Below are 26,253 nucleotides of genomic sequence, written 5' to 3' on the forward strand. Positions count from 1 at the left end.
GAATGATGTTGCAACCTCCATGAGACCAACCTTCATGCAGTAGTTTATAGACAAAGGGCTGTTCTTATTCTCGTGTGTATGGCAATACAGTATGCTCAGAAGCTCAATGCAAATGTGGATATCCGTACACGATCGTGATGTAGACACATTCGCCCAGGTATATTATAACGTCTTGCAAAGATTGTGCTATTGTCAATGTCCTCATGTCTCAGCGTTGTAGCTGTGAATGTCTCGCTCTGAGAGCCTTTCCTTTCTCTGGTTTGCCTTGCCCTCCTATAACCCACCCCCACCACACTCGACTCGACTGCCTAAATTGCTTGCAGCTGTGGGTGAAAATTAGACACATACACACAGACACACACACGCGCGCGCGCTCGCATATATATATTCTATAGATGCCACAGGCAGGGTCTGCGACTGCGAAGCCTCCGACAAAAACTACAACAACAAAGAACCAGCCGGTAGTCCGTCGCTCTGCTCTTGACGGCACGAGGCACCAATTCGGTGTCGGAGGCGCGTGCAGAGTCACCGGCCACGGGCAATCCACTGTTGGATGCAATGCCTCCCCTAGCCGCCTCCAGCCTCTCAAGATCCTGCAACTTGTTTAGGAAAGGCTTGTTTTTGTTTGTTTGTTATTGCACATGCATAGGTTTAACACACACACACGCACACGTGAGTATGCAACAGGCAATGATCCCCCGTTTAGGCTTTTTTTTGTCAGGCTGTTGGGGCAAGTCGCTGTGAGCTAACAAATATCTCACACAGTACACACACACACAGCGCACATCTTCCTGACATTTCTCCCGGCCGTGTACATATTTTAATTCATTTTCTCGCGAGAAAACATTGCAAATACTACTCCCAGGATAATTTGCGTAATTGCTCGTTGCTGCCTGGGACGGATAATTGATTGTTGTCATCATCATCATTATTGTTGTTTGCTTTGGCGGGTGGCTGGGCGGATGGTAACATTTTTGGACCCTGCGGAGGTGCTGGTAGTTGTGGTGGTGGTGGTAGTTGTGGTGGTGGTGGTAGTTGTGGTGGTAGTTGGTGGTGGGGTTTGGTCTGGATAGCAATTTATTCATATTTTTTTTTCAAAAGAAATATTTTTTTTTACCCATCTATGAAGAACAACCATCCGACTGGCGAGGGCTTTTATTTTTTGTTGGGGGATTGGGGGGGGGGTGTGAGTCGGGGGGGGGGGGGAATCGACCCCAAGAGGAGGAGGAGGAGGAAGAGGGGGGGGGTGAGTGGTGGGAGGCAGCGGTCGAGGGAGGGAGTGGATGACCGAGCGCCGGTCCCGAGGTCGTCCTCTGCACGCCGAGACCGCCCGGGCCCGGGTCGGGATGTCGAACCGGGGCTTGCGTCGTTCGTTGGAGGTGAAGTACCGCTTCAGGGAGCGGCCCGTGGTGGTGAGAGGCAAGGCGCAAGAGGTACGCGAGCTCGGATCCACAGGTGTGCACGTATACTCCGTTGCCGTCGGGAGTTTCACGGGGGAAGCGCCATTCATCATCGAACACCGTCATTCTATTATCATCATCAAACATCATCATTGTATTAACATCGTCACTGGATCATCATCATCATCAACGTCGTCATTAGATCATCATCATCAAACACCGTCATTGTATTATCATCAAACATCATCATTGTATTAACATCATCACTGGATCATCATCATCATCAACGTTGTCATTAGATCATCATCATCAAACACCGTCATTGTATTATCATCAAACATCATCATTGTATTAACATCGTCACTGGATCATTATCATCATCAACGTCGTCATTGTGGAGGGTTGTGTTTACGGGGATGCGCCACTCGTCATTAACATCATCACTGGATCATCATCATCATCAACGTCGTCATTAGATCATCATCATCATCGTCACTGGATCATCATCGTCATTGTGGAAGATTGGTTTACCGCATATTCATAAAGAGGGGGGATGACGTGTTTATGATCATCATCATTGCATGTCAATTCGAGTGCACTAAAACATAATCATGGTAATGATTATATGTGGTGCAAATCATATATGGTGCTTTGCTTACACAAAGCCTTGGTCGATCCACTGCTGGATGAAGGATTTTTCTCGTGCCGTGTGGGTAATTAACGGCTCACTTGACCATACTTCACCACGCTGGTCAGTGCGGCTTGGTGAACGGTGAAGAATCACATGACGGGTCCCGACGTCTCTTCGTTAGCCGCACGTGGCCGGGAATCGAACGTGGGGTGACAGCCGCCTTCACAGCGTCCGTGTTATGTTAACCTCTGCGTCAACCCCCACCACCCCGGAATATGACACGGAGGGCTACAACATCATCATTGATGTGGTGCATCGTGCAGAATAACAGGCCCACATCGTTCAGAGTCCATTAGACAGATCGGTGCATAGCTCGACGGAACACGCAGTGCAGTATATATCGCGGTCGGCATACCTTTTGGTATTCTAACCACCACGCACCTCCGATTAGCACGGGTGGCTACGTACGGTGCGAAAGAAGTTCAACTTACGCACCAAAATGCGGGGAAGAACTCAAGCCATTGATGGCAGCGGTGGTGATCAAACTGCAAGAGTGGTCCTCGAAGGACGTGTCGATTGTAACGAGGAAATCTCGAGCCAGAGGCTGGTGGTGAAGGTCGCGAGACTGCACGGGTGGCCCAGGGAGGGAGGGCATCGTTTTTCACATCCTTCCCGCGCACCGGCGCTTAGTAAGGTTGGCTACGTACGGTGCGAAAGAAGTTCAACGGACGGACGTACGTATCACGTGAGTGCGGTGTAGACGGGGAAGATCTAAAGCCATATGATGAAGGTGATGGTGGTGGTGATGGTGATGAGACGAACAGCCATCCCTGTGTACAACAAGCGTTTCCATGATATTGAGCTTCTGCTTAACAGGGGAGTTTGGTAATTACAAGCCTTCTGCGGAGAATGCTACTTATTAATGTAGCTCTATGAATCCATTTGTGAGTGTGTGTGTGATCCTATTTATGATTCTATGTATGTGCCGTGAAGAAGAGCCATTGCCAAAAACGTCGCCTATGATCATATATTTTCTTATAAGGCCACTGTTATTGACAAATGTGTGGAGTTTTTTTTATTGTTTTGTCACGTACTGCCTTTCTCATTTGTACTGCCATTGTTAGTACCCTGAATTCTAGAGCTAACATTAGGGGAGCGCTTTATAATTCAGTCGGCGTGTGTGCGAGTGTATGTTAGTGGTAGTGTGGCAGTCGGCGTGCTGCACTACGAACCCAGCGACCCGAGTTCGACTCCCGCTCACGGCGAACACCAGTGACGATTATCTGAACTTGTCCTTGGCCTCCCCTAGGTCGACTCTGCCTCAAATGAGTACCTGGTGCAGTGTGTTAAACATCGTCACTGGAGAGGCAAAGGCGGCCAGGCGTGGTGCTGGCCACCCACCCCTTCGTGTGCCGTGCCGGCCTTCATAGGTGCTGCTCGCTAACAGCACTTGCCTGAACAATCTGTTAAGGCTACACGGGGGGGTCTTTGAATGTGAGAGACCAGATTTATTTCCACTTCTTTGACACCGGTAACAAGGTTGGGGCGCGTCTTAATTTCTTTCCCGAGCGTCTTAGAATAATAACAATCCGGAGAGTGCAGTGCTGCTGTGTGACAATACTGTAGCAATGAAACCCCGTGCATTTAAGCGTCTTCCTAAAACACTATGTCACCATCTCTTATGCTGCGCCCAATGACGGATCTCCCGAGTTGTCCTTACACGGCTCGTGGTCGAGATTTAACAGAGCGAAGGAGGGAGTGCGTAGCGGGCATTCCAAAGGATATGCTTCGTGGTAACTTGGCTTAATTATTTCCTCCGCCCTGAATAGTGCGTGACAGATGAATTAACGTTGCATGCGTAATACTTGCAATGTTGATTACAATTTAATTAACATTGCATGCATTACGCACGTACACCCTAATCAAATAATTCTGAATGCATCTCATCTCTCTCTCTCTCTATTTTCAGACATTGTAAGACCTTGCAAGCTAAACAGGCTTTGAGTCTGGAAAAATGTTTACTTGGGTGGGACGTTGGCCGGCAATACCAGACGTTGTGGTCCTTGGCAGTGCGGCGATGGGTTTCTTGAATCCGTCTGTGCAGATTTTTTGAGTGTCATGAGGTATGCGTTGTGGGTACTCGGATGTCTTCCCACGCGAAGCCAAACGCTCATTCGTGGTGTTGGTCAAACGTCCCTAGGCAGCAAGCCTCTTCTAAAAATACGTTTTGAAACTTTCCACAAGGTTCTCTTGGACGAATAAAAGCCATTTTATGATGCATTTAACTTTTAACGGGATGTAAATAAAACGTCGTGCGGCAGATGTAGTCGAGAAGAGGAGACAGTTGCGTATGTATGTTGTTGAGCTTATTTCGCACCGTACGTAGTCAATCGTGCTAATCGGAGGTGTGGGGGGTGGGGGGAACGACAACAAACTGAACACAAAAAGCAGTTCTAAAGAAATTAGTTTAAAATCTACGCGATTTCAAAGTGCATAGCTCCAGTGGCTTCCTAATAAAATATGTGTGCAGGATGGAGGAGGGAAAATCATCGAGGCGGGCATTGTAGCGGCATTCGGAGATTGGTGACCAAAGCGAAGACCTGAAGCCAGATGGTGGCGGTGGTGATGAGTATGTCAGCATGGTCTTTGAAGAACGTTTCAACCGTAACAAGATGAAGACCCTCAAGCCAGATGGTGGTGACGTGACCAAGAGGAGGCCCTGGGGAGGCTCGGCGCTGACTTTGCAAACAACTGTGGGATGAGGCAGAAGGAAGGAAGCGATGGCATCGGCCATCGTGACGGCCCTTGGGATAATAATTATTAAAGTAGCTTATCTCTCTGCATTAAGAATGAACGCTGCCTTAAATTGCAAACTTCTGTCCCGGATCATAAATGTGCTCTGTTGCTTTTCACGAATGAATGGAATTTTCCAAAAGCATTTTCCATCCTGTTCTCACTTGCTTCTTGTTATTTAATAATGTTGACCCCTAATCGGGCTTCAATAATTTCCCTACATATACATACCCTTTTGTGTTTTCTAACTCTGTCCCTCCGACAATTATATATTTTAAAAAATGCAGGGTCATCGTTGGGCTAGCCATGCCACTGGGATCAACTTTGCGTGCCAATACTAAATGTGCAGAGTCAGAGACATGGGTAGAAAACAAACGTGATGTATGGAAACAAGGGATTAACCTTTGCCCCCAAGGACACCCAGTGTCTGGAGATTCGAGCGTCGCCAATGCTCAGAGATGTAGACGTGGTGTGGTAACCGACCTTACTTAGTGCCGGATTAAGCTAGTGCAGGGCCCTGTAGCATGATGTTATAAAGGGGCCCAAAATAAATAAATACGTAAATATTAAAAACACAAATGTTTTACTTGCACAGTAAAATTATTGTATTTTTTCATTTGCTATACAGCCAGATAATATGACAAATCGCTAACCTTAAACACCCAGTCGTTCATAAAAGTTGAAGGCGGTATAGTACTATAGCAATAGAGCAAGTGCAGAAGCATTGAACCGGAATTGATAGCTTGAAAGCATTTAGCGCGGGGCCCTTGAAAGTGCGGGGCCCGTAGCTACTATGTAGTTGAAGTAGCTACTACATAGTAGCTACTACATGTGTAGCTACTACATGTGTAGCTACTACATGTGCAGCTACTACATGTGGTGTAGCTACTTTTGCTACGAGGATAATCCGGCACCGAGTCCACCCGCCCTACCGCATTAGACGCCAGCCCCTCGTCGGAATTCTCTTGGCGCGGAGCTGTTTTTGGTCGACTTAACTTGAGTTTGCAGTCTTATCAACGGCAGCTCCTACGGTTCAGAGGGGAGAATTATAAACAGGCACTGTACTGCCAGTTTGCCCGTGTGCGCTTGCATAGCTGCAAACACCCGGGTTCCTTGCGTTTAGCGGCGGTTTGCAGGCGGATGTGGCGAGCGTTTGTTAGCGAGCGCACATTCAGGCCGGCAGAGCGCACAAACGGACGGTGAGGCCACAAAACAATGCCTGCCCGGCCAATGCTGAGGTCTGCACACCGCAGCAGGGTACTCATTTACGGATTTATTTGTGTATGTGTATGTATGTATGTTGAACTTCTTTCACACCGTACGTAGCCAACCGTGCTTATAGGAGGTGCGGGGAAGGACAACAATCTACCTAAGGCAGGGGTGGGAGACCTTTTTTCTGCCAAGGGACATTTGGATATTTCTATAACATCATTCGCGGGCCATATAAAACGATCAACTTAAAAATTAGCCTGTTATATTTGGTCAAACATTTAATTAACTCACCCCTAATGTGATGTATTGAACTGCTACTCTTTGGTGAGGCGTGTGTGATGTTAGCTGGTATTGATGATGTTGCTACTTTTTCAGGTTTGCTCTTGGCATAGCCAGACGTTTCAGCAGTTAGGCAACGGAGTGACAGGGTGGGCAGCTGTTCCAGGGCTGATGTGTATATCGGCACACAAGCCAGCAATTTAGGCATGCAGATGGGCTGGCAAGCGAGCACGCGCGCACGCAGGCAGGTGTGTGGGCAGGCCGGCAGATGGGCAAGCACGAGCAGGTGGGAAGGTTTTTGTCGTAGCATTGCTGGAAGATTTGCAGGCAGATAGGCAGGTTGGCGGTGGGCAGGTGGGTAGGATGGCTGGCAGGATGGCTGGCAAGCAGGCAGGGTGGAAGGCAGATAGGCAGGTTGGCGGTGGGCAGGTGGGTAGGATGGCTGGCAGGATGGCTGGCAAGCAGGCAGGGTGGAAGGCAGATAGGCAGGTTGGCGGTGGGCAGGTGGGTAGGATGGCTGGCAGGATGGCTGGCAAGCAGGCAGGGTGGAAGGCAGATAGGCAGGTTGGCGGTGGGCAGGTGGGTAGGATGGCTGGCAGGATGGCTGGCAAGCAGGCAGGGTGGAAGGCAGATAGGCAGGTTGGCGGTGGGCAGGTGGGTAGGATGGCTGGCAGGATGGCTGGCAAACAGGCAGGGTGGAAGGCAGATAGGCAGGTTGGCGGTGGGCAGGTGGGTAGGATGGCTGGCAGGATGGCTGGCAAGCAGGCAGGGTGGAAGGCAGATAGGCAGGTTGGCGGTGGGCAGGTGGGTAGGATGGCTGGCAGGATGGCTGGCAAGCAGGCAGGGTGGAAGGCAGATAGGCAGGTTGGCGGTGGGCAGGTGGGCAGGATGGCTGGCAGGATGGCTGGCAGGATGGCTGGCAAGCAGGCAGGGTGGAAGGCAGATAGACAAGCTGGGCAGTCACGTATATAGACCCATAGCCAGGCACTTGGGCAAGGAGGTAGAGCTGGCTATGGCTGATGCCGGTGATCAGACAGACAGACGAGTAAGAGGGAGGGGGGGGCAAGATGGTTAGTCAGACAGGCAGACAAACATGAAGATGTGCAATTTTCGATTTAAAGCTTTCGTGACTGCAGGGATTCATCTTCTTGGTTCTTTCGGTAAAGTCACGTAGAAGGGAAATAATAAAATAATAAGAATATATAATTTATTATGTTTTATATATAATAAATTATGTTTTATATAATAAATTATGTTTTATAATAAATTATGTTTTATTTCTATTATTATTTCCCTTCTACGTGACTTTACCGAAAGAACCAAGAAGATGAAGATGTGCATTTAGATAAGCCGACAGATGGACAGCAAGACAGAAAGGCGGGTAGACCGATAGGAAGACGGACAGGTCGAGAGGCTGGGGTGGGTTCAGAAAGAGTGGCTGGCTGAATGTTGTCCCTTGAGCTCGGTTTGACTGCCTCAATGTTGAGGCCAGGTGTGCGGGTCTGTGCGGGCGTCCTGGTATGTGGAAAACATCGCTTGCGTGTGTTTGCGTTTGTGTACACGTGTGCCCGCGTCAATGTAAGTCGGTGTGTGTGTATGCGTGGGTGTAATGGGGAGTGGTAGTGTAGCGGTTAGCGCGCTGCGCTATGAACCTGGCGACCCAGGTTCGATTCCCGCTCACGGCCAACACCGCCAGTGACGATTATCTGAACCGGTCCTGGGCCTCCCCTAGGTCGACTCAGCCTAAAATTAGTACGCGGTGTGCAAACATTGCTACTGGGGAGACAAAGGCGGTCGGGCGTGGTGTTGGCCACCCACTCCCTCGTGTACCGTTCCGGCCTTCATAGGTGCTCGCTAACGTATAGCCTTAACAGACCTACAGTCTGTTAAGGCTATACGGGGGATCTTTGTCTTTGTCTTTGAATGTGTGTCTTCGTGGGTCGAGCTGGTGTGGTTCGCACTCTGCACCATGAACCCGGTTTTCTGAGTTCGATTCCCCAAAGCTTGCATCGGTGGCGAGTGATGTGCGAACCGATTAGGTTCGACTCGGCCTTAAATGAGTAATCTGGTGCCGTGCGTAAATACGTTATTATAAACCCTGGGGAGACAAAGGTGGCTGGGCGTGTCGTTGGCAGCATCACATCCCTCATGCAGCGTTGCTGGCCTTCATCGATGCCCGGTAACAGCACTTGCCCCAACTGCCTGTGTAGGCTATACGGGGATCTTTGGCTTTGTAAAAGGCAGAGCGATTACGTAAGTGGGTATATGTTTGTGTATGTGAGTGTATGTGAGTGTGTATGTGAGTTTGTATGTTTGTGTATGTGAGTGGTATGTGAGTGTATGTGAGTGTGTATGTTTGTGTATGTGAGTGTTTATGTTTGTGTATGTGAGTGTGTATGTGAGTGGTATGTCAGTGTGTATGTGAGTGGTATGTGAGTGTGTATGTTTGTGTATGTGAGTGTTTATGTTTGTGTATGTGAGTGTGTATGTGAGTGGTATGTCAGTGTGTATGTGAGTGGTATGTGAGTGTGTATGTTTGTGTATGTGAGTGTTTATGTTTGTGTATGTGAGTGTGTATGTGAGTGGTATGTCAGTGTGTATGTTTGTGTATGTGAGTGTGTATGTTTGTGTATGTGAGTGTGTATGTTTGTGTATGGGAGTGTGTATGTTTGTGTGTATGTGAATGTGTATGTTTGTGTATGTGAGTGTGTATGTTTGTGTATGTGAGTGTGTATGTTTGTGTATGGGAGTGTGTATGTTTGTGTATGGGAGTGTGTATGTTTGTGTATGGGAGTGTGTGGGGAGCGGTGGTGTAGTGGTTAGCGCGCTGCGCTATGAACCTGGCAACCCGAGTTCGATTACCGCTCACGGCCAACACCGGTGACGATTATCTGAACCGGTCCTGGGCCTCCCCTAGGTCGACTAAGCCGCAAATTAGTACCTGGTGCAATGTGTACGATGTGTAGACACCCCCTCGTGTGCCGTGCCGGCCTTCATAGGTGCTCGCTAACAGCACTTGCCCCAAAAGTCTGTTACAGGCTATATGGGGGATCTTTGTCTTTGTGAGTGAATGTGTGTGTATGATTGTGAGAGAGAGTGTGTGTATGATTGTGTGAGAGTGTGTGTATGGTTGTGAGAGAGAGTGTGTGTGAGAGTGTGAGAGTATGAGTGTGTGTGTGTATGATTGTGTGTGTGTGAGAGAATGTGTATGATTGTGAGAGAGAGAGTGTGTGTGAGAGTATGAGTGTGTGTGTGTATAATTGTGTGTGTGTGAGAGAATGTGTATGATTGTGAGAGAGAGTGTGTGTGTATGATTGTGTGTGTGAGAGAGAGTGTATGTGTGTATGAGAGTATGTGTGTGTATGATTGTGAGAGTGTGTATGATTGTGTGTGTGTGAGAGTGTGTGTATGAGTGTGTGTGAGAGCGTGTGTGTATGAGTGTGTGTGTGTGTATGTGTATGATTGTGAGAGTATGTGTGTGTATGATTGTGAGAGTATGTGTGTGTATGATTGTGAGAGTATGTGTGTGTATGATTGTGAGAGTATGTGTGTGTATGATTGTGAGAGTGTGTGTGTGTATGATTGTGAGAGTATGTGTGTGTATGATTGTGAGAGTATGTGTGTGTATGATTGTGAGAGTATGTGTGTGTATGATTGTGAGAGATTGTGTGTGTGTGTATGATTGTGTGTGTGTGGGCGTGATGTTGAGCTGAGCAACCCTCGAACTCCCCGCCACACTTCCTGCACGCTTTGTCTCCGGCTTTGTCTCGCGATTTTATTTCACTCCTCGCTTTGTGTCGCGTTGCCTGGCACACGGCAGCCGTGGCATCTTGACTCATCGCGATCTGCCCATGATCTCTCTCACTCCGACGTACATTCCCCCGACTGTAGTAGTGCCTGGAATTCTATTTACTCTCCGAGTTCCAGTTAAAACAATAACCCTGTATGAAATCCGGGCGTAGCCTGCAAAGCCGGGGGGGGGGGGTATGGTTGGGAGAGAAGTGGCTGAAGTCGGTGGTGTTGTTGCCTTATTCCGTGGCGTCGCATGGCCGTGACGCCTCCTCCTCCTTCGCCGTATCTGGTGGACACCTCGTAGTGGGGCCGCACGCAAGGTGAGCTCTAGGGCGCATGGCACCCTCACCTGTGTGAGCTACAGACATCGCACACTCTCACCTGTCAGTTGTACACTCACCTGTCAGTTGTAGACACTCACACTCACCTGTGAGTTGTAGACACTCACCTGGTGCATTGTAGACACTCACCTGGTGCATTGTAGACACTCACTTGAGTTGTAGACACGGCACACACTCACCTGGTGAGTTGTGGACACGCCTGAGCTGTAGACACGGCTCACTCACCTGTGAGCTGTAGACACACTCACCTGTGAGATGTCTACAACTCACAGGTGAGTGAGCTGTGTCAGTTATAGACTCACCTGTGTGCAAAGCCACGTGGTGCTTGAACACTGAGTTGGTGTCAGGTGAGAGAGCACAGGGAATTAAATAACTTACTAACAAACCTGCCACCAAAGCTGCTCACCACCGAGCTTGTCAGAACAGAGCGTCCGAACGAACCTCACCCGCTTGATCATGACGTGGCGGTGGTGGTGGTCATGGTGGGATTTTTTTTGTTATTTTAAATCTGGGATTAACACTGTACTGCTTATACAGCCCCCGGACAACGTTTCACTTGAGCAAGGAATATTTACGTTTTTGTTCTTCCGTGGGTCGGATGAAACGAGTGCCACTTGGTGGGAAGTCGACGTTTGGATATTGCTCTACTTGCTTGTCGGATTCCTCCAGTGTTTGAATATTGATTCTAATTCCGATTCTTCCTTCATGGAGACGACTCGTCCCAATGGGGGAGGCCTCGCAACAAGAAGGGCCTGGGTTCGATTTGCGTCCTGGGCGCCTTCTCCGTGTGGAGTGTTCTGCACGAGTTTCAACCGGATTTTCCTGGTTGTCCGGATTGCTCCCATGGATAAAACACAATACACGATGCAACTCGTATCGATTTGACTGGGCAAACATCGCAAAGCCGAACAGGTACTTGTGCAAATTACTCAATTGGGATCACACACAGCGGCTGCAGCAACATCGCCCTCAACTGGCAAAGTCTGCCAGCACTTTGTTGAATAACAAGTCTTGAGACTGTAAGACTTTCCTGCGTAAGCATGTAAACTGAAACTAAAGATTGTTTTGTTATTTGGCCAGGCAAGGCCCACGGAGCTTATAGAGGTATTTTTCAGAAGCGACCTGGCCACAAGTGATAGCCCAACGAAGTGGCTTATCACGTGGAAATGTATAGCAGCCAAATACTCTAAACGCGTGATGTTGATTCTAAATGTGGTGAGAAAAACCGTAAGACCCGGAGGAAAAAAACCTCGCGACCACGGGGAAAGAGAGACACAAACTCCAAATATACCAGCGTCGGGGTCGGGATCGAACCTACGACCTCCTGCATACCAGGCGAGGTAGTTAACATCTCCTAGCCACCGTGATGATGATGAGAGAGAGAGACACGTAAACTCCAGATATACAGCAGGCGTCGGGGTCGGGATCGGAACCGGAACCCACGACCTCCTGCATACCAGGCGAGGTAGTTAACATCTCCTAGCCACCGCGGCGTCCCATGTGTAGTAATAAAGAAATAATTGCCTTTCTATTTTCAGCCGTTTGTCAATCCACCGGTGGATGAAGTCCTTCCCACGCCGTGTCAGTCACGAGGGATTATTTGGCTGTTCCTCGCCATGCTGGTCGCTGCGGGTTAGTGATGCGGAGGTGATGCAGTGGTGCCCAGGGCCACAGATATATGATTTGCCACTGAATGTTAGCCGCGGCTGAGAATCGGTGGGTTTACAGCTCAGCGCGCGAGCCACCGGGTGCCCCTCCATCACCGTGACCGGGCTCTGTTGCCCTGTTCTAACAGTATTGGTTCAACAAGCAAAGCCCGACTCTGCCGCAGAGACAGCGAATGTCAAAACCGACCCAGAGTCTTCTTGTGTCAAAGCAATGTTGTTGGGAAAAATGCGCTCGCAGAAGGCTGTGCGTGTGGCCGATGGGATGGAGAAACAAACGTGGGATTGGCGGCGGTGTCAGCTTAATAATTTGGTGTTAAATGAAGACATTTCTATTGAGATGTACAGTAAGAAAAAAAATAACAACCAGTGTGAATCATGCTTCCTTCCTTTTTATTTGGCAGTTACACAAGCGCAATGTTATTTTTAGTTTGCATTATGAGACACCTTGCAAGTGTCGCGTTTAGCCTCTATCACCTGCATCTGTGGTGTGTCCCGGAGGCCTTTGGACGTCTTCCGTGTGAGTTACGTTTGCACAACGGGCCCTCGGCCTGGTTTTAAAATACTAAAGGTCATCCAACAGCGATTGTCCTTTGGATGGACTTCCCTTGCCATGGGAATGTGAAATCTCCATTCTCGGCTTGGCAGGGTAATGTTTCTGTATTTTAAGCTTTCGTGACTGCAAGGATTCATACTCTTAGTTATTTTGGTAAAGTCACGTAGGTTAAAAATGAAATAAAAATTAATAAAAATAAAACAATGAAAATCACGACGTCATCAGGTGGGACCGTGGGACCGTCACAGCCAGATTAGCTGCATCAAGTGATGCAGCTAATCTGGCTGTGACGGTCCCACCTGATGACGGAGACTTGTGTTGCCTCCGAACGGTCGTGATTTTCATTGTTTTTCATTGTTTTATTTTTTATTAATTTTTATTTCATTTTTTACCTACGTGACTTTACCGAAAGAACTAAGAGTATAACGTTTCTGTGTTTTTTTGTGAGTACCGTTTAACGTGCTTGCCCTATACCCCGAATGGACATCTGTGAAGACGAGCTTTGTAGCTCATCGGATTCCTCCAGTAAAAATAAATATTCTCTTGACTTAAAGCTTTCGTGACTGCAGGAATTCACATTGTTTGGGTCTTTCGGGGTAAAGTCACGTAGATAGGTTCAAAGAAAATGACACAAATAACCAAAAACAAATATTCTGATTTGAAGACAATATTCTCAACATTTACGCAGTGTGCACTGCGCTATTCACCCGGCGATCTGAGTTTTCGATACGGCTCACCCTGGCACACACCCTGTCCCCTTGCCAACCCTGAACGGAGCAGCGTGGTCAAATATGGACAAAGCAACCCTCATCACCGACAGAATTACGGCGGAGGCCTTCACTCAGCGGCGGATTAATCAAGGGCTACAAATCATTACGTAAAGCACACACCAGTGGTGGAGCAGGTGGTGGGCATGATTTAATGTTTAACAAAGTAATACTTGTGCAAGAATGATTATATAAGTCTTTGTATCCACTTGTGAACTCTCTCTCACACACACACACAGCTCATGCAGAGAAAACAAACAAACCAGATGCCCCAAAGTCAAAGCGAGAGCTCGATTAATTCCCGGAACCACGAGTTTACGCTTTGAGAACGAGATTAGCAAGTTGCTCTTTATATCTGTTAATCGGCAGGGTTTACGTTCAGCCGGGTTTGTCAAAGTAAATGACTGGGACAGACCCGGCTGAACTTATTCCGTGTGTGAGGCTGGGTCTCTATGTGCGTCTATGTTCTTTCTGGGTTCTCTACATGTCTTTGTGTCTGTATATGAGTCTATGTAAGTTGTTGGGGTCTCGAGGTGTGTGTGTGTGTGATCTCCATGTGGGTATTGTGGTCTCCATGCAAATCTATGAGTCTCTGTAAGTCTGTGTGTGCCTCTATTTGAGTCTATGCAAGTCGTTTAGGTCTTCGTGTGACTCTGTGGGTCTCTGGGTGAAGCCAATGTTTAATTTCAGCTTTATGTTTCTGAGTTGGTGACCTGGAAACAAGTGATGTTTTAAGCCTGTGTTTAAATTATCTCTTCAAAAACGGATTCGCTTTAAATGTAATATTCACAATACTGTACGCAAGATTCCACTTCGTAGTATGAATTGAGTCTGCAGTATACCCTGGGCTGTGAACCCTGTGACCGGAGTTTGTTTCCTGGCCACGGTCACCATCAGTGGCAGGTGGTATCTGATACATGGGCGCCACGGTGGTTAGGAGATGTTAACTACCTCGCCTGGTATACAGGAGGTAGTGGGTTCTATCCCGACTGATGCCTGTGTGTTTGGAGTTTGCACGTTCTCCCCGTGGTCGCGTGGATTCCCCTCCACATTTAGAATCCACATCACGCGTTTAGAGTATTTGGCTAATATACATTTCTACACGATGAGTCACTTCGTTTGGCTAGCGCTTGTGGCCAGCTCGCTTCTGAAAAGCAGCCATGGAGCTCAGTGGGCCCTACCCGATATAATAAAGTCAATATATAGTTGACAGTTTAGTTTGATACAATCCTCAGTAATCCCTTGTCCCCAAGCCGCACCGCCCAGCGTGGTGAAGTATGGGCAGACAACTCCCATGACCGACACGGCGTCGATGGCAGGCCTTCATCCAGCAGTGTAGTGACAACGTGCTGCGTCGTCATTACGGTCACCTTTGTAGAGGAATACCTTTTCAGACGGAGCCTTCTGCTGACCTGTGCTGTTTGGAAATTTCAATCGCCGTTTCAGGTTTCAGCTCCTGTTCAGTGTTCTAGTTTGACACCATGTCAGCACTTCTGCGCCGGGACAGATGAGTGTCCCTGTTGCAACATTGATGAACAGTAACAATGCTTAACGCGGCCGGCTTAATAGCTGAGGGTGCTGCACGTGTAAAGTCCGCGTGTTTGTTCATATGAGGACTATTTACTCTTATTTTTAGAACTTTCGTGACTGCAGGAATTATAATTTGGTTCTTTCGGTTAAGTCACGTCTAAAGATAAAATAATAAATTAAATTAAATAATAGAATACGACGTTTCGATTGCAACACAAGCAATCATCATCAGGTATAATGAAATAGCGACATAAAATCTAACCAGAAAACTATAGACAGACATATTAGCAGACAGATATCACCAAGATACATAGCTAGATTTTATGTCGCTATTTCATTATACCTGATGATGATTGCTTGTGTTGCAATCGAAACGTCGTATTCTATTATTTAATTTAATTTATTATTTTATCTTTAGACGTGACTTAACCGAAAGAACCAAATAATAAGGACTATTTACATTCGTCATCATTAGCCACGATCATTCCTCTGCTGGATGAAGGCCTCCCCCAGGGTTGGGCATCACTCGACACCGATGTGAACTGTGGAACCGAGTAACTCCGGGGTTCATTCGTGCGCTATTCTCTTGCCATGGGAATGTGGAATTTCCTCCACTGCCAGTGGACATGACCCATGACCATCTCACCCCCCCCCCCCCCTTAATGCTCCAAGACTCCCCGAGTTGGCTTCTTGAGCCTCTTTAATGTTCAGCACTTAGCAACGTGTTTATAGAGTGCGTGTGTGCGTGTGTGTGTGACTGTAGTGCTTAGGCATGTCCTTTCCACTCGCACACAATAGCGTCAAGAGTGATTCCAGGAACACAATACGGCACCATGGTGGGAGACCGATTTTGCAGGCGGCGCACAAAGAGTCTGGGGGTGCCCGCTGCTTCATAACCGTTCCGTTGTTATTGATGATCGACTTCCACATTCATCCTCCGAGCCAAATCACTCAGAATCGTGATTCGCGTGCAATCCAATGCCCCCCACCCCCTCACCCCGCACAACGTTGGGGTTGTTGCGGGGTTATTCCGCCGCGCTTCTCCACGCTGGCCAGCGGCAGTAGGTGTGGAAGCGTCGAAGTCGGAGCATGCAAGAACGGTGCAACAATGGACTTTTACTTTTGTTGCTGCACCCTAACTGAAGCAAAAAACATTTATACTGGTAGGAACCTCCTAGTTACACCAGCACACAGGGGATTATTGTGTTCGTCCGTCGTGCAGGGAGGGGCTGGGTGGGGTGGGGCTGGGTGGGGTGGGGCTGGCTGGGGAGGGGAGGTTGGGGAGGGTGGGGCTGGGTTGGGAGGGTGGTGCTGGGTGGGGAGGGGTGAGACTGGGTGGGGAGGGGCTGCTCACCGCGTGGTGCCCTTATAAGACTCAACGTTTAACCTACTCACGCCGGCTTGTGCCCGCCCTCACAGTCGGGCATATTTTCGGAATACACCACGCCGCCGTTGACCCTGGCCATTGACCGAGCAACCCAACGTTCCTACCAGCTCCCTCCGCAGGAATATGTTCACAGAGATCGCCCCTGAATAAACTTCCCACAGCATGTGCAAAATCTCATCAGATGTCAAAAGCTAAGCAGGCAGGCGCCTGGCGTAGTACAGCACAACACTTGAATGGGAGAGGCACCACGGTGCTACATGTGTGGGAGTTGCGTGGTGAGGCCAGGAGATGACGGGGAGTTTCTCCAGCTCTTCACAGTTTCCTTCCGGCTTCGAAGGCGAACCGCTTATTCGTGGACAAACATCCGGATGTGGCAGGACCCTAATGGAAAAGTGTTGCTACTCCAGAGGCTTTGCTCGTTACGTGGCATAAACTATAAACTACAAACATTAAAAACAATTTTCTACCAGGTAAGGCCCACTGAGCTATATATCTGTTTTTCAAAAACGACGTGGGCATCACAAATTATAGCTAAGCAAAGTGGCCTGTCACGTGGAAATTTTATAGCAGCAACGCGTGACGTTGATTCTAAATGTGGAGGGGAAAACCGGAGGACCCGGAGAAAAATCCACACAACTACGGGGTGAGAGACACGCAAACCCCAAATCTACAGGCATCAGGGTCGCGTTTGAACCCACGACCTCCTGTATACCTAGCGAGGTAGTTAACATCTCGCCACCGGCATCTCAGTATATACAACAGGCTACTGGAGTTAAGAGGGCGGGGTGGCACCGTGGAGTAACTGATGGCTTACAATTGGAAGGTTTTCAAATCAATTTGCAGTTGGACGGTGATCAGCCCATCATTACTCTTGCGCAGATGAAATTAGTGCCGCGCCATTTTTGTGGGACTTGAACGGTGATTATCTTACGGCTAGACTGGTTGCCGTCACAGTAATGGGGAATTTCCACCACTGCCTCGCTGTTTTCACCTGCAGGTGCGCGTTGACCAAAGCGGGATGCTGGGATTCGTGTTTGTACCACTTCACAACCCCGTTGAAATCCAACAGATGGTCATTACAGGCACTTTAATAGATTCAAGAACACATCTTTTTCTCTACATCGTGCTCAATGTAGATGCCTCCAGTGGCTTCAGGGTTCGCGTAAATCAATTACCGACGGTCATCATCGTCAGCCACGATCTATCCACCGCTGGATGAAGTCCTTCCCCCAAAAATGCTGTCGGCATCTCTCGCGGTCCAGCGAATCAGCGATGCGACAATCCCCCTGCCCCCCCCCCTCCCGTCACCCGAATCGTCGGCTGCTTATGATCTATCTAACTATCATCGGTCACGAAATTACGATTCGGCAATTATTCCTTTCCCCTCTCATCCACTCTCGCGGCACGCGCGTCGAACCCCCCCTCACTCCCCCGTTGATTTGCGACGCCCGCAAAGCGATATGCTAATGAGGATGTGTTGCTCACGAGACCGAATTGGGACCGAACGCACGAGACGACGGGAAGCGTGAATAGGACAATGCCACTTTAGGGGCGAGGTTGGGGTGGGGGGTGGGAATGAACAAAACCCACCGATCCTTGTATCCACACCGTGACCTTGAATCGTGACTCATTCATCAAATCTCTCCGTGGGATTGTGGGGCCAGTGAATCATTATAAGCCTTATTAACAGGAGTAATTGTAGGGAGGTTTGGGGGTTGGCGTATGAATTGGCATATATCTATTAATCATTATACATCTCTCTCTCTTGACAAGGCGGCGGTTGTTATTGACCACGGTGGAAATTACTAACTGGCGGTGCCAGACGTTTTTATTTGTGGCGGTTGAGGTGGAGGTGATTTGGGTTATTACCTGGGAACGAAAGATGGGGGAGGGGGGATGGGAACCTGCAGAAAGTGTTGGGACGTTCGTCTCAGTGTACGCAGGACACGTTGAACTTCTTTCGCGCCGTACGTAGCCAACCGTGCTCATCGAAGGTGGGTGCGGGTGGGGGACAACACACAAAACGTCGGCCTTGGGCCACTCTTCCAGTCTCGTCACCATCACCACCACCACCGTGGTCGCTGGCTTTCGATGTCCTCGCTACAATCGCAACAGTCGCCACGTCCTTCAAGGTGCCCAGTTTGGGGGGCAAGGGGGGCAATGCCTCCCCCCCCCTCCTAAACTGGACATCTTTATTAATGTATTTTCAGTAGCTTACAATTAAGATTAAAAATAAATGAATTACTTATGTTCCCGTCATTCCTATTGCGAGGGACAAAGCAAACCGCTGCCCCTCCCAAAACAGAAGTCAAACTCCACCGGATGGCAATTGCGTTACACACAGACACTACTAGCACGTGAACACAGACGCACAGATGGACATGCGTACACGAGGGACAGACCTTAGCGAGCACGTGCCCTCTTAGCGAGCACGTGCCCTCTTAGCGAGCACGTGCCCTCTTAGCGAGCACGTGCCCTCTTAGCGAGCACGTGCCCTCTTAGCGAGCACGTGCCCTCTTAGCGAGCACGTGCCCTCTTAGCGAGCACGTGCCCTCTTAGCGAGCACGTGCCCTCTTAGCGAGCACGTGCCCTCTTAGCGAGCACGTGCCCTCTTAGCGAGCACGTGCCCTCTTAGCGAGCACGTGCCCTCTTAGCGAGCACGTGCCCTCTTAGCGAGCACGTGCCCTCTTAGCGAGCACGTGCCCTCTTAGCGAGCACGTGCCCTCTTAGCGAGCACGTGCCCTCTTAGCGAGCACGTGCCCTCTTAGCGAGCACGTGCCCTCTTAGCGAGCACGTGCCCTCTTAGCGAGCACGTGCCCTCTTAGCGAGCACGTGCCCTCTTAGCGAGCACGTGCCCTCTCAGCGAGCACCTATCGGCCAGCACCAGGCCTCGGCCGGCCGCCTTTGTCTCTCCCCCCCCTCCCCTCCCCTCCCAATGCTGGCGTTGTTTACACGCAGCGCAACCAGGCGCTCGTTTCAAGGCTGAGTCTCAACCTCTTGGATGAACCGGACAGACGGGCACAGCCGGTTCACCCGGTCGAGGTTCCTCTCCTGGCACAAGGAACGCGCGGTCAGACCCAAAACAACCCCACCCCCCACTACGTCCCGTTTGGTGACGACTTTGGTTGGTTGCCTGCTGCCTGTTCGCTCAGACAGCAGAGAAAATAAACTTCCCGGGGGGGTGGGAGCTGCCTCTGGTCTGTCCAGATGTCCGGGGCGAGTCGTGAGGGAGGGCTCTGCGTCATTTGCGCGTTCGTGAAGTTTGACACACCGAGGGGCTGCCACCTTTCCCACCGTGGGCCAAACCCAGACAAGCTCCAACGCGAACTCGTGGCCACACAGATTTACACTTTAAAAAAGGGATTGACGGTTTGTTAAAAAAAATGTGGTTAAAGGTGTGTTTGTGTGCGTGCGTGTTTTGTTGTGGGGAGCAGTGACGCAGTGGTTAGCGCGCTGCGCTACACCCTGGCAATCCGAGTTCATTTTCCGCTCACGACCAACACCAGTGACAATTATCTGAACCGGTCCTGGGCATCGCCTAGGTCGACTCAGCCTTAAATGACTACCCGGTCCGATGTGTAAGCATTGTCACCGAGGAGACATTCGGCTGGGCGTGGCGCTGGCCACCCACTCCCTCGTGTGCCGTGCTGGCTGTCATTGATGCTATTCGCTAACAGCACTTGCCCCAAAAGTCTGTTAAAGCTATACGGGGGTTCTTTACGTTTGTTGTGGGAGGCTCGAGCAGAGGCAGCTACTGAAACTTCCTAAGGTGGGCAGGGGCGGTCCTGAGTTTTAAAGAATTGTTTTAATAGGGCCTTAAATTAATTAAAAATATGTCTTGTAAATGTTAATAAAATATACAATTTCGGCATCTCAAGGTGGGGGCTATTGTTCCCGTCACCCTTTCCCGCCCCCTTGGATCTGCGGTGAGGCCACTGACCGAGGTGAGTTTGTGTGGGGTGTTTAGATTCGAATTGAGGTGCCATGGAAATTAGATGGGATAGATGGTTAGATTTACCAACACGCATTTGCAACAAGCTATTCTCCCGACGCAAATATCATCACTTCAAAACGGCCTGAATTGTTTAAACTTTGTTTTGGTCTTGGACCACCAACTCCAATAGTTTGAGAAAATATGGCCACCCAACAGCGCTAGACGAATCCGACGGACGAATATTGCACAGATTTGGAGCACGCCCTGTGTACTGTAACGACCCGGGGTGGTTGGTGGTGATTATCAAGCGCTCGTTAACGTCCCTGGAGGTGACCGTGTGGCTCAGAGGGGTGGGCTAATAACTTTATCTGAGCACGGAGCTCGGCACCGCTGAGAATCCTGGGTTCAATCCGCGATTAAACCGGGTTCTCAGCCCCCAGTGACTGCACACCAAAAACTCACGTCGTATGATACACGTGGTCTGTCACTCCAGCGCATTTACAGCTCTGAGTTTTACTACACCTTCGGTTTGAACGCCATTACATAAAACCCTGTTTGCAGACTTTATGGGAAGGTGTACAATATAGTGTGGATAACAATATAGTGTGGATAAGAAGTCTGCTGATGAAGGGACTGACTTCAGAGGTGGTTCTGCAATGTCAACTGTTCACGAGTGCTCCGATTGTAAATTTCTTCTCGTCAAGACACGGTGCAGGCAGAACAAACTGGTATGCAATTGGCTTTTTAGCAAAAGGAAAGAAAACAAAAGTGATTTTAACAGCAATCGCAGAAATCGACACAGCGGAGTGAGAGATTCGCTTGAACACGTTCGTCCATAGCGTTGACATTTGGCTTTGATGAGAATGTGACAAAAAAACACATGGTCAGGTGGTAGAAAGGTGGTGGTGGTGGGAGCGGTAGGGTGGTAGTAGACGTGCCAGTGGTACTGGTGGCGGTAGTGGTTTTCGTGGCAGTCATGGTGGGTTGCAGTGGTTGGCGGCAAGCGGTGTTGGTAGCGTAGCAAAGAAGGAGGCTGGGGGTGTTCCTGTATAGCCTGTAGGGAGGCCCGGACAGGAAGGAGCCGTTTCCTTTCTCGGTGGCCTATAACAACAGCAGCCGCCTCCCCTCCCTCCTGCCACGTGCAGGCCCCTCGCCATTAACACGGCGCCTTCAGAGCCATTGTTCGATGGCCATGGGAAGGGAGTTGTGCGGTTTTTTTTTGCAGCAACAATGCGTTTCAGCGGTCAGCCGATGCTGTCACGTGACGACTGAAGCAGCCAGCTCCCCCTCCCCGCTGCCCCTCCTCCAGTGGTGCGTGAAGGTCACGACCCACGGGCCCCGGGTAGGGCTGCCACCTCTGACTTACAGCATACATATCACGCGAAGAAGAATATCTCCCTCTCACACACAATGCTGTACTGGAAGAGGGAAGAGTGATGTGTTAAATGCATTCTCTCGAGCGGCGTATTGTTTGTTATCGTCGTCGTCGTAATTGTTGTCGTCGTTATTACGTGACGAACAAAAAAACTGGCACCTTTCACGCCCCGAGAGAGGACTTGACAGACTTCCCAGGACAACGAGAACGATCCTCGGAAAACCAGAACAGGTGGCGGTAACCTCCAGTACCGGGGAGCGTAAAGGTGCCACGTCTCAGGCTAACAAACATCGCCCAGTTTGACCGGGAGAGTGTCCGTGGCGTTTTCAGAACGACCGTCCCGTCCCATTGTCACCCGCAGCTTTTCACCCAATTCGAGATTGTGTCTCGGCGTCACATTTTCCCGACATTTTCCCGACGTTTTCACGCTTGACTCGTGGGTGTGGGCCGCTGGCAGCGGAGGGAGTTGCTGCTGGCTCTCCCTACGCGTCCTCGTTAAGCCTCCCGGATGTTTGGCAGCCGTAGTCACGTCGCGAGGTTTGACCCGGTGGCCCGTGGTTGCTTGCAATGGCCGTGTCACGCCGTGTCGTGGTAGCTGCACCTTGCCAGCTCTGCTACTGTGGCGAGATGTTAACCACCTCGCCTGGTATACAGTAGGTCCTTGGTTCAATCTCGACTTTGACGCCTGTATATTTGGAGTTTGCATGTCTCTCTCTCTTTCTCTCTCCCCGTGGTCGCGTGGATTTTTCTCCAGGTTCCTCCGGTTATTCCCTCCGCATTTAGAATCAACATCACCCGTTTCGAGTATTTGGCTGCTATGCATTTCCACATGACGATAAGCGACTTGGTTGAGCTATCCTTTTTGGGCAGGTCGCTTCTGAAAAAGAGCTAGAAAAAGCTCATTGTGCCTTTCCTGGTAAATGAAAAAAATAAACGGTTTAGTTTCGAAAACCTGAGTTCGAATTAATGTTGCGTGAGATTCTCAAGCATTGTGAGCTGATTGTTTGAGACCGATAAGCACCTGGCACATCCGGGGACGATTTATAATTGTGAATTGTGTAAATTGTAACGAATTGCAATCACAAAATGTCATTGTCATTTCAGCTAACAATGCGGCTGCAATTGTAATTGTTTTCACATTCCAGGTCTGCTTGTGGCTGCATAAAAGAATAGCGATTTCTAAAATTGGATTTCTCATTTACCATTTATATTTGATTCAGTCTTCTGTAAGATCTCTTTTGCCAGTGATGCTCGTCTCAATGAATCCTCACCCAGTCTCAAAGAATAATAACAATGTGATTTTAATCTACGAAAGCCTCACTTAAGTCCCAGGATTGTTTTTCAGCAGGGTCCTGCAAAATCTGGATGTTTGGCCGATTCCTTCATGCGTGAGGAAACCAGAGCCACCCGGTCAATGTATTGCTTTCAACTCTACAAAGATAATCATTGTTATTGTTTCTCGGAGCAACTTGTAGGCAAGATGGAAGCGGTAGATATTACTCTGGCATCCCTCCTGAGACCCTTGCCAGATGTGGCAATGGCTCTGCCATTTTCCTGTACAAGTAATGGAACAAATAGTATTAATTCTGTGTGTTGCTTTGGGTAGAATAATAAGGATGAACTCTGAGTGGCGATCATTATTATTACGATTTAATTTCACTCGTAACTATGATCCAGCCAGGTGGCTCAGGCAGAAGGTTGCAAGTTCAAATTAGACTTGGATGGTTGACTCACCCCATCATCCTTTTTGGGGCCCATAAAATGAGTACCCGCTTGCGGTCAAGCCAAACAGCAGTTACTCTGTGGACAGACTGCCACACGCCATAGGAATGCGGAATTTCCACCACTGGCTCAAAACAGGAGATGAGCACCACCTCAATGCTCCTTTGTGAGCGGGAAATCACTTAGACTTTGTATTTGAGTCGCAATTGATCTGGCTCCACGCGGCATCGGTGTCGCAATCCATGGGAGGCAAATGACGGTGGATGTTGACACAAGAGCTGTACAGGTACACGGGAGGACCTGGAGTCCCTTTGAGGGCCAACACAGTTGATGGTTGACACCTTTAGGCCGAGGCATCGATTAGAATGTGGCCGTGCCTGCCCTGCAGACATTGAAAATCCTCTGCTGGCGTGCCGACTTTGGTGCGAACCCAATGTCCCCCACAAAACTCAATGCAGCTCAATGGCAATCGCCCCGGGGTTGATCATCATTGTCTCGTTCCGTGTCACCACATTGTCTGCTTTTGGGGGCGGGGGGGGGGGTTTGGGGGACGGTGCGGTGGAACGACAACAAACTAAACACAAAAAGCACTTCTAAAGAAATGAGTTTTCAATGCTACACATTGTGAGTCACCCGCAAGCTCGGTTGTCCTGACGCCGCACGTTGTGAATCGTCATCGTTGACGTCATCATCATCCCCAACATCAATCGGCCGTGATCTATCTGCTTCTGGATGAAGGCCCTCCCCAAGCCGGTTGCCGTCTCTCGCGCGAAGCAACAATCAACGCGCCGGCAAATCTCATCGCTTCCCATCCGCGCGCGACGGATATCCTGCCGGGCCCGCGTTCCCCTACCTTGGCTGCCGCTCCGTCGTTAGTCTCGACCGCCAGACGTATCATCCTTTCTCGCGAGGAATAGGAAGTCATCGTTTCTTTACCCATGCGGTATTGACGCGCGCGTCGCAGACCCCTGGCGACAAGCGCGCTGCAGTTATCCCCACGCATCGTGATCCTATTTCCACAATGTGCCGGATCCCAGTTCCACAACCTATCGGATCTGTCCCATTGTGACCCAGCATCACAGTGGGGGGGGGGGGGGGGGCAGTGACAGTGCCGGGGGGGGGGCATAATAGATTGAATCCCTGGCGATCCACCCACGCTGGAAATAGTAACAATTAAGCGCTTGTTACGTGGAGCGTGACTGTCGAGCAGGATTTGTTCTCGCGTTCACTCGCGCGCCGACTCGCCTGGCACGCCGACCGTTATTAAAGCGCCGCCTCTACCGCCTCTACCGCCGTGTCCGTCGGCTCGGGCGGGCGCAGGAGGGCATCGCAAGTCGGCGTGCCGAGATCGTGTCGGTGCAGGAGAGGCCTCCGTTGTTGACCCCCGCCGCGACTGGGAATCGGGGTCGGCCACCCCTGAGCCGCTGTCCCTTGAAGCGTGATCGTTCGTTCGAGAGCAGAAAGCGTTTTGCTGTTGTCATTCTGAGTGAGAGGGGGGGGGGGGTTTGAGCTGCTCGTTTGGAGCGACTTGTGACGTTTCCCGCGAAACATTGAGGTGAGCCGAGGCTTGTGTCCTGTTGCGATTTAAAAAATATATCTGTGTACCGAAGTGTTTACTGTGTTGTAAGCAGACAATACAGGGTTGCTTCAATAAAATGTTAATACTTCTGAGAAATTTTAACAATACCCCAAGAAATGTGCCTCCAGGCTCTGGAGATCACCTGGAGAAGATTCCAGGCACGCGTTGACAACGATGTTGAGCAAATGGAGACTCCTTCACTTTTTGAAGCTATCAACATAGATTTGTTATCATGTTACAGAATATTATCCATTCTCTTTCCAATAAAAATGATAGTCCCATATAAGTGTTAACAATTTCTTGAAGCACCCTGAATTTTTTCACTCAGAATCTTTATTTAGACTGGTGGAATTATTTTTCACAGATGTCCATTGGGAGTAAACATTGAGATATTAATGGGATGTCAATACTGTACTGTGACTTGTAACCCGGGCAGCAGATGCGCTTGTTATTATCGTATCGTGACCATAAGAATCAACTTTAACCGACGGCTCCTTGCATCCTGACTTAATCAATGTGTTCATATATGTGGAATCATGGTGCAATAGTTAGCACTGCACTACGAACCCAGTGACCCGTGTTCGACTCCCAGCCACGGCTAAGGCGAGTGGCGAGCGATAGATATCCGAATCGATGCTGGGCTTCCTACTTCACCAGCCCGGTGATGATCAGCGTGGTGAAGTATGGTCACACAACCCCCGTGACCCGCACAGGGCATGAGGGAATGCCCTCATCCACCAGCGGATTGACAAACGGCTGCCCAGTAAGCAAGCCGACGTTGGGCCTATGTCGGGTGGACTCGATTACTGGGTGTTCGTGTAGCAAGGCGTCACTGTAAAGTGCTCCAATAATTATCTGTAAAAAAGAAAAACGCATAATTGATTCATCCTTTGGCTGATCTCTTCCCGTTCCGTGGAAGTTGCATTCAAGCGGCTGTCGCTACCTTGCGTGGAGATTTACGCATTACGCGGAAATTCGCATTACGGTGGTGTTTTCGCATTAAAAATTTTGTAATGCCTTCTTGGGTCGTGAGCTTAATTGCTCAATGACTCTGCTGTGTAGTAGAGGGGGCGGGGGGGGCTTCTTTAAATCCCAGCAGTGTGCACGAAGTTCGACGGTTCGGGTACAGAATCGGAGCCCTTTATTTAAATTGAAGGAGGAATCCGATGAGCTATGAAGCTTTTTTAAGTCCTTTTATATTAAGTTCACTTGCTTGCTTGCTTGCTTAGGACCGTGCAAATCTTTCGGTCGTTTTTTAACCCACTTCCCGTGATCCAATCGAGCTGACATT

General features: G+C 49.5%; 1 protein-coding gene across 1 annotated transcript in view; it reads left to right on the plus strand.

Annotated features, from left to right (window-relative positions):
- The first annotated feature begins 1,248 nt into the window (after positions 1-1,248).
- LOC144941622 (apoptosis-stimulating of p53 protein 1-like) overlaps positions 1,249-26,253 on the plus strand; it is a 60,093-nt gene continuing 35,088 nt past the window's right edge. Inside the window, exon 1 of the mRNA XM_078867941.1 lies at positions 1,249-1,433. Coding sequence (XP_078724067.1) covers positions 1,284-1,433 — 150 coding nt within the window. The 5' untranslated portion in view covers positions 1,249-1,283. The remainder of the gene's footprint in view (positions 1,434-26,253) is intronic.

The sequence above is a fragment of the Lampetra fluviatilis genome, chromosome 25 (assembly GCF_964198595.1).
Source record: "Lampetra fluviatilis chromosome 25, kcLamFluv1.1, whole genome shotgun sequence".
Taxonomy (NCBI): domain Eukaryota; kingdom Metazoa; phylum Chordata; class Hyperoartia; order Petromyzontiformes; family Petromyzontidae; genus Lampetra; species Lampetra fluviatilis.